The sequence below is a fragment of the Martes martes genome (assembly GCF_963455335.1).
Source record: "Martes martes genome assembly, chromosome: 8".
In the NCBI taxonomy this organism is placed as follows: domain Eukaryota; kingdom Metazoa; phylum Chordata; class Mammalia; order Carnivora; family Mustelidae; genus Martes; species Martes martes.
This window is the reverse complement of record NC_137895.1, coordinates 88,123,191-88,133,771: the sequence shown is the minus strand read 5'-3', so window position 1 is coordinate 88,133,771 and position 10,581 is coordinate 88,123,191. Positions and strand designations below refer to the sequence as shown.

At 53.3% G+C, this 10,581-nt stretch overlaps 1 protein-coding gene across 1 annotated transcript; it reads right to left on the bottom strand.

The window, feature by feature from the left end:
* Positions 1-1,258: 1,258 nt before the first annotated feature.
* On the bottom strand, positions 1,259-1,756 carry LOC308347117 (uncharacterized protein; the record flags this gene model as incomplete). Its single annotated transcript, XM_080810264.1, has 1 exon — positions 1,259-1,756. One exon carries the CDS (start codon positions 1,754-1,756, stop codon positions 1,259-1,261), a length of 498 nt encoding a protein of 165 aa, XP_080666390.1.
* Positions 1,757-10,581: the final 8,825 nt, after the last annotated feature.

Genomic DNA, 10,581 nt, shown 5'->3' with positions numbered 1-10,581 from the left:
GACTCTTCGCTGAGCAGGAAGCCCCACAGGCAGAGGCTTAACCGACTGAGCCACCCAGGTGCCCTGTGAAACAAAATAAAATCTTAAAAATAAGGGGGGTCGCTTGGGTGGCTCAGTCAGTTGAGCCTCTGCCTTCAGCTCAGGTCATGATCCCAGCGTCCTGGGATCGAGCCCCGAGTCAGGCTCCCTGCTCAGCAGAGAGTCTGCTTCTCCCTCTCCCTTTGCCTGCTGCTTCCCCTGCTTGTGCTTTCTCTGTCAAAAAAATAAATCTTAAAAAAAAAAAAAAAAGAACACTGAAACAGACTAGTGTCAGAGGACTTGAGGAATGTGGAGAGGAGCTTAGGGGCTCTCAGGTTAGGACCCAGGCCTGGGCAGATATCCGGGGCTTTTACTTCCAGCTTCCTCTTGGTCGCTTCTCCAAACTCCCATTTCCACCCCCAGGGACCTGGGATTCTGACTAGCTATGTGGATGGGATCACTGGGAGCCTGAGTCCAGGGTTCCCAGCTTCCCTTATCCCATGCCAGATGAGCATGGATGTAGCAGATGCGATTATTGATGGAAGATTGAGGTCATGAGACTGCGTGAGTACTCAGAGATTTGAAAGACAAGACATCCAGGCAGAGAATGCCAGGTTCCTAGAAGCAAAGGACCATGAAGGATGTCATGAGATCCAAGGGGAGGGAAGAGCCAGGAACCCTCTGCTCAGCATTCTCGTCTGGTCCTAGAGCCACTGACCTTCTTTGCCCCACTCACGGTGGGAGGTAAGGGATCCAGAGACTTTTGCATCAGTCAGGGAGATGGGTGGAGGTCCAGGGGGCAAGAAGTGTCTCCTGGACCAAGAATCCCCTCCTGCCTCTGGAGGAGGAATGCACCGTATCCACATAAACTACAGAGACGATGAGCCAAGAAGGATCTCCAGCAGAGGTTGACTAGAGGAAGAGAACAGCCAACTTGCTCACCTTCAGCGGCCATGACGGAGGCTCTGGGAAGCACGATTTCCATTCCAGAAGTGGCAGAAGAGGATGTTCTGGAACCAGGGGAGCATGTCCAGAAACTAACATCAAAGCGGATGCACTGCTCTCAGGTACTGAGCGGGGGAGGCCGGGGCTCTGAGCAGACTTCTGCCTCTACCTGCCTGGGTGAAGGTGTTTAGCTGATCCCTGTCCTCACTCCAGAACTTCTGCCTCCCCCCAGAGGAAGCAGTTGGCCAAAGGGCTCCAGGAGCCTGACAATCTCTCAGGGGGGGCAACAGCCCAGCTAAACTATCAGACAGTGCCTCTGAGAGGTGCGTTGTCCCCTGAAGCAGCGGCCAGTGCAGCCTGGAGGAGCCCCTCGGCCACAGCCACAGTTGTCACTGCAGCCCAGGCAGGAGCTGGGACAGGCAGCTTGGCCTTTGGAGCAAGGGTAATTTGGGCAAGGTGAGCTGTGGCCGCAGGTCAAGTGCGGACCAGTGCACAGGCTGCAGGAGCTGTGTGGACAATTCAAGGGAGGGCAGGCAGGGCAGGGAGGGCAGGAGCAAGTACAGGGTGGGCCAGGGAGGCTTGGACAGGAGGGGCAGGGGGCTGCATAGGAGGGATAGGCGGTGCAGGAGCAGGTGGGAGGAGGACAGCTAGGGCAAGGGCAAAAGCAGGCAGAAGGGGGACAGGACAGGCAAGGAGAGGCTGCTGGTGGGCCATGCCCGGAGGGTGGAGGGGGCTGTTGGTGGGTGGGTTTCTTGTTCCGAGGTCCCAAGCGTAGGCCGAGAGAGAAGTCCATTTAGCTGCAGGAGTGGCCAGGCTGGGGGCTGGGTAAAGGGAAAGGCAGGGGTGAAGTAGGAGGGGTGGACTAAAAGAGGCAGGGGTGGGGGCAGGATTAAAAATCTAAGACTCGGCTGAGCCTTTGCTGATCCTGCTTGGAGCTCAGACCTCCCCAGCCAGCCCTCCCCTTCAAGGCCTGCCCAGGGATGCTCTCCTGGGTTGCTACCCTGCACAGAAAACTCTCCGGCCTGTCCCAGCGCAGAATGCAGAATGCGGTTCTCGAATCTGACACTCTCGCTTTCATGCCTCCAGTCCTTTGTTTCCACTGTTCCTTTTGCTCTGCTCCAATGCTCTTTTTCTCTTCTCTACCTGGTGAGGTTCTCCCATCTCTGAGGTCTTCCCCTTTATTCAATCAAAATGTTTTTTCTTGAGCTCCGGGCACCCGGGCACCTGACACCTGCCTGGGTAAGGGCCCCTGCCCCACGTGCTGCTCTGACCACGACGGCCACTGGCCCAACAGCCAGACCGGCTGCTTCCAGCTCCCAGACAGTCCCCAGGGGATTTAGGGAAGCAGCAGCAGCAGCAGCAGCAGCAGCAGCCGCTGCAGCAGGGCTGTCTGAGACACTGAGCCAGGGATGTTGGCGGGAGCTGGCAGTGAAGGGAGGATGCTTAGGTTCTGGGGATTTCCAGTCAGGGCAAATCCTAGGTGTGGGGGTGGGGTGCCCGGCTGTCTCTGGAATACTGTATTATTAAGGACTTATCATGTAGCAGGTAGCGAGTAAGACAGCTAAGTTAACTCTTTCACAGAGCTCGCATGAAAGTGAGGGGTGGGGCAGGGTGGGGACCAAAACCAAACCAGTAAATAAACAAATACAGGAGCTGATTTCAGAGCAGGAGAATAGCTGTGGGAAAGCCAGGGTGCCCTAATAACAAGGGGCTCAGAGAGATGGGTCCATCGGCAGGAGCAACTAGTCAACCCCCAAACTGGCAGGTATGACAGCACTTAAAAGTTTGGGGGGAGGGGCGCCTAGGTGGCTCAGTTGTTGGGCGTCTGCCTTCGACTCAGGTCATAGTCCCAGGGTCCTGGGATCAAGCCCTGAATTGGGCTCCCTGCTTGGCAGAAAGCCTGCTTCTCCCTCTCCCACTCCCCCTGATTATGTTCCCTCTCTCACTGTCCAATAAATAAATAAAATCTTAAAAAAAAAAGTTTTGGGGAGATAGAATCTGTCAAGCCCCAGCAGACCAAGGGGGAGCTATCTGAGGCTGAATGCATCCCAGGTGGCTGGGCTATGGAGAAAAACAAAACTGAGGAGGGGATAAGGAATGTGGGAAGTTGCAGTATCAAATTTGGTGGTCTGCGTTGCCTGGTGGCTCAGTCAGTTAAGCATCTGCCTTTGGCTCAGGTCATGATCCCAGAGTTCTCTGGGATGGAGCCCTGCATCTCATCAAGCTCCCTGCTCAGCGGGGGGTCTCCTTCTCCCTCTTCCCCTCTCCAGACTTGTGATCTCTTTCTCTCTCTGTCAAATAAATAAAATCTTAAAAAAAATTAAATTAAATTAAGTGGTCAAGGAAAGTGTCACCAAGAAGGGATATTTTAGCAAAGACTTGAAGGAAATGGGGGAGAGAGCCATGGAAAGATCTTGTGGAAGAACATTCAACAGAAGGTGGGGGTGGGGCAGAGGTGGCGACCCTGGTGGGACTGGGGGCAAAGGGGAGAGTCCTAATGGCACAGGTAGGGAACAGGGCAGGGCCCCCAACACGCAAGGCCCTGGGAACCCCCGCAGGGGCTTGGATCTTACTCCAGTAAAAGGGAAAACCAAGGAGGGTTTTAGGCAAGAAAGTGTGTGGGTCTTCTTGGTCTCACGCCTGACCCCTGATTAGAACGTTCTTCCTGTGTATTTGGTGTAACCACTTTGGAAAACAGTTGGGCATTATTTAATAGAGATTGCCTGTAGGAACACTTTGACTCTAAGGTTTGGTTTGGCTTTTTTCTTTTTTTAAGATTTTATTTATTTATTTATTTGACACAGAGAGAGCAAGAGTGAGAGAGCACAAGTAAGCATTGCGGCAAGCAGAGGGAGAGGGAGAAACAGGCTACCCGCTGAGCAGGAAGCCTAATGTGGGGCTTGATCCCAGGACTCCAGGATCACGACCTGAGCAGAAGGCAGACGCTTAACTGACTGAGCCACCCAGGTGTCCCAGTTTGGATTTTCAAGTAAGTTCTACACCCAGTGTGGGGCTTGAACTCACGACCCTGAGATCAAGAGTTGTATGCTCTACTAATTGAGCCAACCAGTGCCCCAGGACTCTTAGTTTTTTGTTTTTTTAAGAATTTTTTTTTAAGGGGGCGCCTGGGTGGCTCAGTGGGTTAAAGCCTCTGCCTTCGGCTCAGGTTGTGATCCCAGGGTCCTGGGATCGAGCCCCGAATCGGGCTCTCTGCTCAGCAGGGAGCCTGCTTCTCTCCTGGCTTCTCTGCCTGCTTGTGATCTCCGTCTGTCAAATAAATAAATAAAATCTTTAATACAAAAAAAAAAGAATTTTTTTAAAGGTTTTATTTATTCATTTAACAGAGAGGGAGAGTACAAGCAGGGAGAGCGGCAGGCAGAGTAGGAGGGAGAAGCAAGCTCTCTGCTGAGCCAGGAGCTGGATGTGGGACTTGATCCCAGAATCCTGGGATCATGACCTGAGCCGAAGGCAGATGCTTAACGAATTGAGCCACCCAGGTGTCCCCCAGGACTCTTAGTTTTATAGCCTGGAAGAACTCTTGCATGTATGTCCTGGGAAACACGTGCAAGAATGTTCTTAGCCGGGGGCGCCTGGGTGGCTCAGTGGGTTAAGCCTCTGCCTTCGACTCAGGTCATGATCTCAGGGTCCTGGGATCGAGCCCCATATCGGGCTCTCTGCTTAGTGGGTAGCCTGCTTCCCCCTCTCTCTCTATGCCAGCCTCTCTGCCTACTTGTGATATCTGTCTGTCAAATAAATAAATAAAATCTTAAAAAAAAAAGAATGTTCTTAACCATGTTAGTTATGATGGGCATACTGAAAACAACTCAAACATCTACCAACAGTAGGATAAAAACATAAATAATGATATATTTATGCAACTGAGTACTATGCAATAATAAAAAGGGAGTTATGTGCAACAACTTGGATATGTCTCACAAACAGGAAGTTGAACAAAAGAAGACACAAAAGAGTAATACAGTGTCATTTCATTTACATAAACCTCAAAAACAGACAAGATTAAGAAATATTGTTTAGGGATGCATACATAGGCGCTAAAACTATAAGGGAAAACAAGGAAGGGACCCCTGGGTGGCTCAGCTGCTAGGCATCTGACTTTGGCTGGGGTCATGGTCTCAGGGTCCTGGGATCAAGCCCAGCATCCCATTGGGCTCTCTGCTCAGCAGGGAGCCTGCTTCCCCTCCCACTCTGCCTGCCTCTCTGCCTGCTTGTGATATCTCTCTCTCTCTCTGTCAAATAAATAAGTAAAATCTTAAAACAAAATAAAGAAATTATGGGACACAGGGAACTTCTGGAGTGCAGGAAATACTATTTCTTTTTTCTTTTTTTAAGATTTTACTTATTTACCTGGCAGAGAGAGACAGAGAGAGAGGGAACATAAGCATGGGGAGTGGGAGAGGGAGAAGCAGGCTTGCCACAGAGCAGGGAGCCCAATGCAGGGCTCGATCCCAGGACTCTGGGATCATGACCTGAGCCAAAGGCAGACGCTTATGACTGAGCCACCCAGGTGCCCAGGAAATACTATTTCTTGACTGGGATGGCAGTTAAGTAGGTATTTGGTTTGTTCCAGTTTATCTGTACCCTGTTTGTAATGTATTTATATATTCTGTCTAGAAAGAGAAAATAAAGTATCACTTTTTTTTTCCTCTGGTCCATACCACCTCGTTCAGATCAAGATGCAGAAGTTAGATACTTTCTAGCCCATATATCTATTTTTTCCACCAGATCTTAAGTGCAGCAACTTTCCCTGTATTTCTGGCACCTATCAGTGCCTGGCATGAAGCAGGTGATAAGTGTTTGCTGAACTGGATTGCATTGAATTTCCCAAGTCTCCCATCCCATGGAGAGTGGGGTACCTGCGGAAGAGGAGGAAGCCTGCTGTGGTCAAGAGCGCTCAGGACCATGGCACCTGGGCAGCTCAGTGGGTTAAAGCGTCTGCCTTCGGCTTGGGTCATGATCCCAGGGTCCTGGGATCAAGCCCCACGTCGGAATCTCTACTCCACAGAGAGCCTGCTTCCTCCTCTCTCTCCCTGCCTGCCTCTCTGACTACTTATGATCTCTGTCAAATAAATAAATAACATCTTTAAAAGAAAAAAAAAAAAGAGCGCTCAGGACCACCAGGACCTGGGTTCCCATCTTAGTTTTGCCACTTCCTAACTGTGCAATCTGGGCAAGCTGCTTAACTTCTCTGATTCTCAGCTCCCTCTTCCGTGAAATGATAACGTGGGATCATATCTGCCACCTCTCTGGACTGCAGTGTGGATTAAGGCACATGCCTAGCACAGTGCCTGGAACACAGCAGGGCTCAACAAAGGCTAGCTTCCCAACCCCCTGGCCCCAGGCCCACATCTTTTCTTCAAAGGAAGCTACTAGATGGGGCAGCCAGATATCAAAGATGGCCCCAGAGAGTAGGACAACATCTTTGGCGAAGGCCCCTGGAGCTCAGGTGGATCTGTAGTCTGGTGGAGAGCTGGCAGACAGGGGGATCCAACCGAAGCTGAACTGATCCCAGGCAGTTGGTGGGAGTTGGCCGGGGAGATAGGACACCAGGGTTCTGGGAGTTTCCATCTCGGGGAAGTCCCAGGTGTGGGTGTGGGGGTGCCAGAGCCGCCCCACCCAACACTCTGGCTCCAGGGGATGTGGGCATAGGGAGGAAAGTGGGTCAGAGTAGGGCTGGAATGTAAGCCCATTGGTCCCATTACTTCTTTGCCAGCTCCAGAGGAGGCAGGGCCACAAAGGAGCCTGCTCCCTCCTGCAATGGGCCTTCAATTCCTTATCCTCAGAAAGGAAGAACCTTGGCACCTTGGTGTCTAGCCAAGAGGAACTGGAAGCCCCTCAGTGGACAGAGCAGAGAGAACCCTCTAACTCCTGGATTGAGGGTCTGTATAAAACACTGCTACACCCGCCCACATGACCACTGACAGACGACGGGAGCTCTCCCCTCACATGTACTCCAGACAACTAGACCTGCTCCTCATTCCTGGGAGTGGGACAGGTCAGGGCTGGATCAGGGAGGGGGAAGGGTGCATGGCAGAACAGCTTGGAGGAAAAGGCTTTTCTGTCTGGTGAGGCTCCAGCTAGGCAAACACAGGAATCCCTTACCCTGCGGGATCTGCCAGCAACGTGGGGCCTTGTATTCTGTGTATAATCTGAGGCCTAAGCCTGTGGTTTCCTCTTCCCTATCTGTGCCTCTATTTCCCTTTCCGGAGGAGGAAATCAAGGAGTTACCAGGTGTCCCCGGGGCCCCACTTTGGCTTTTAGGAGGTGCTTGTCATCTCTCCCTTGTACTGTATCAAAATCCAGGTGGGGAACAAGAGTGGAGGGACCCTCTTCTTTCTCGGGGGAGAGGGCGGCTGGGAGCCAGGATCCTGTTTCAGGCCCTTTGCACATATTCTTTTGTTGCCTTCCTTTCTCTCCACTCGTCAGTCAGTTTTTCCCGGAAGCCTTTCCTGATCTCCTCAGCTGGGGGGAGGTCCCCCTATTACCCCTCTCATTGTGCCTTATGCCTCTGCACACTACTTATTACTTGCAATTTTGCGGATTATTTGGTAAACATCTGACTCCTCCACCAGATTTTGAGCCACAGCGGCAGGAACCATCTCTGGGTATTCCCAGGGTCTAGTACAGTGCTTGGCACACAGTGGGTACTTAGAGAAGATTTCTTTAATTAACGAAGGATGCATGTTCAGGGAAGAAACTCCTAGAGTTGTTTAGGCTAGTCCCCCAGTCTTGTGTTTCAAAATCAAGGCCTTATTCCTGGCGATCTGGGTGGCACTGGGGGCCAGGAAGGGCCTTCCACACACAAAGTCATTCACCAGGAAAGCCGACAAACTGGCAAGTGGGAGAAGAGGCCTGGTTAGAGGGGTGGAATTGAGCAAGCACTCGGGACAGGGCTGGCACCAGCCTTGGCACGGGGCAGGTCTGAGGGAGGAGGTGGGAAAAGAGGGGAGGAAGGGAAAAGAGAAGACACGTGTTGTACAAAACATGTTTTCATCACACTCTCCCTGGGTGCCCTGGCCTCCAAGCTCCAATGGCACTTCCGTGCCTTAATGATGTCCTTGGGGGATGTAACGTAGCTCCCCCACCTCCTGCAGACATCTGCCAGCCACCTCTGAGCGAGGCATAGGATGTTCTCCCCAGCACAAGTGTGGGCATGGGATAATTACCCATTCAGTGTCCCCATGCTGGTGGGGGGAGGGGAGGATGACAATGAGAGGCAGGGCAAACAAGAACAGTCAGGGCAGGTGGGTCGGATGTCCTGTCCTCAGGACCTCTCCTTTTGGTCTTTGTGATGAGGGAAGCAAAGGAAGCCTGGTCCTAAGGCTCCCAAGAAATAATTTCTTCAAGTTGCCAGGGTGACCCGGTGGAGCAACCACAAACAGTAAAGGCTTGAAATAGGGATGACAGAAGGGAAGAAGAAATGAACGGAGTTCTCTCCAATCAGCTTCCAGAGTAGGAGGCCCTCTTCCCAAGTCTCCTCCTGGAATCCCTGGACGGAACACTGGTTCCATTGCAAGACGAAGAGAAGAAGAATCCGAACCCCTCACAATGCTCCACTTCCCTGATCCCCAGTCTGCTGGCTTTTTGTTTTGACTTCCAAACAGACCCCAGTCATTGGGTCCCAGGGAGGGGCGGGGGCGGAGGCACGGCAATCCCGAGGGGAGGGGCCGGCACAGGGCGGGTCTTCCCGGGCATCGCCCCCTGGCTGCAGTCCTTGGCTGGGGACGGAGCAGGCCACCCGAAGGGAGGAGCCAGTTACCAAAGGCGGATGGATGGACAAACACCACCAGAGACAAAGACAGAGGCAGACAGACAGACAAACTAAAACAAAGAGAAGGGCAGAGATAGACGAGATGGAATTTTAGACCTGCTGACCCTTTCCAGGCCACCACAAGGATTTGGTACCGCCCCCTCCCTTTAGCTTCCTGGTCCCCAGCTGCTACCCCAGCTGCACAGTTCTAGAGCCCTAGCTCTTGGCCTCTGGGACCAGCCTCTGAGCCCCTTTAAGAGGGAGAGGGGGGAAGAGTTGGGAGAGGAGATTCGCAGCAGGAAGAGTGTCATGGGGGTGGTGCCTGGTTCTGTGTCAGGATGCCCGGCCAGGGCCAGGGAGGGAGCAGTGCCCTTGCCCGGTCATGAGGACAGGAGACTCATTCACTGTAAACCAAGTACAGATGTGCTGGGACGGGGAGGGGGAATTGGGGCCACATTCACAAACCGCACTAGGACCCGCCCTTCTTCCGCCAGCCGCCAGCATCAGGACAGGAGGGGTTAACTCCTCAGCCTCCTGGCAGGATCCCTGCCACACAGGCCGGCGCCATCCCACCCTAGCCTGGATGCCTGGGTCCAACTCCCTGACACTCACCCCTCCCGCGCTGCTGAGCGCTGCTCCCAGGGTAACCAAGCAAAGTCAACAGTAGCCAGGCCACCTGGGGACGGGACCCTGGAGTACCTATTCCCAGTTCTTTCCACCCCTGGAGTGAAAGGGAGGGCCTTGTCTGCGCCCCCATTGACGTCTCCTGTTCTCCTGAGAGAGCCGCAGCACGCCCCTTCTTTCGCCCTCTCTGTCACCTGACTCTGGCTACCAAAAGTGGCCTTTCCTAGGAGGAAGGACACCTGGCCCCCAGGGTGGCAATGAGGACAGAGCAGAGTGATTTCTGTATGGAAAATGTGATGATATGATCAGGAGCCCACATCCCCAGCGCTGGCCACACAGGGATTGTTGCTGGGGGAAGGTCCTTAGGGTGCGTCCCTCCAGGCCAGCTCAGCCCCTATTACTGCTCCCCTTCTCTCCTTTCTCACTCCCACCCCTCGTGCCTATGGAAGTGTTTGGGGTCCATGCACAGAGCCTGGATTTCAGACCCCTCCTTTTCTCTCACTCCGTCTGCAGTGGAATGGAGACAAACCCCTGGGTTCCCACTGTTGGCCTGAGACTCTTTGGTGGTCATGCTGAAGTCAGACACACACACACACAGACACACACACACAGACACACACACACAGACACACACACAGAGTCAACAACATTCGTGGCGCATCTACCAGGCAAGCAGGCGCTGGTTAAGGCCGACACACACCCTCTGCTTGGGCTTTCTCCCTCACACCCAGCCCGAGGCTCCTCCCACTCCCAGCTACAGTTCCTCCTGCCCTCCTCACCAGACTCTCCCTCTCCAGATCCAAGGTGGGGACAACATTGGCAGCCAGGGACCCAGGCACCCTAAATCCCGGGCTTACTCAAGGCAGGGTGAAAGGAGGAGGTCTTCCACAACCCCTCCCCTGCTTCAGCAGCCCCCCCATCCAATCCCACTAGGTAAACCAGTTTGCTCCTGGCACCAAAAGACGACCTGGGATAGGCTAGGGGAAGTAGAGACTACCTTGACCTGCAGGTGAAGGCTGAGCAAAGGGTAAAGAGAGTGGCATTTGCTTCGTACCCGGCAGCCCCATCACTCCACCCCCAGAGATACAGCTCCCATCGTCTCCCCTCAGGAGGTAGCAGAGACTGGCTTCACTGAACCACACAGCCGGGCCAGGGAACCCAACCAGTCCCCCTAAATGGCAGGAAGGGGAAAAGTGCCAGAGAGAAAGGGTGGCATCATGGGCCCA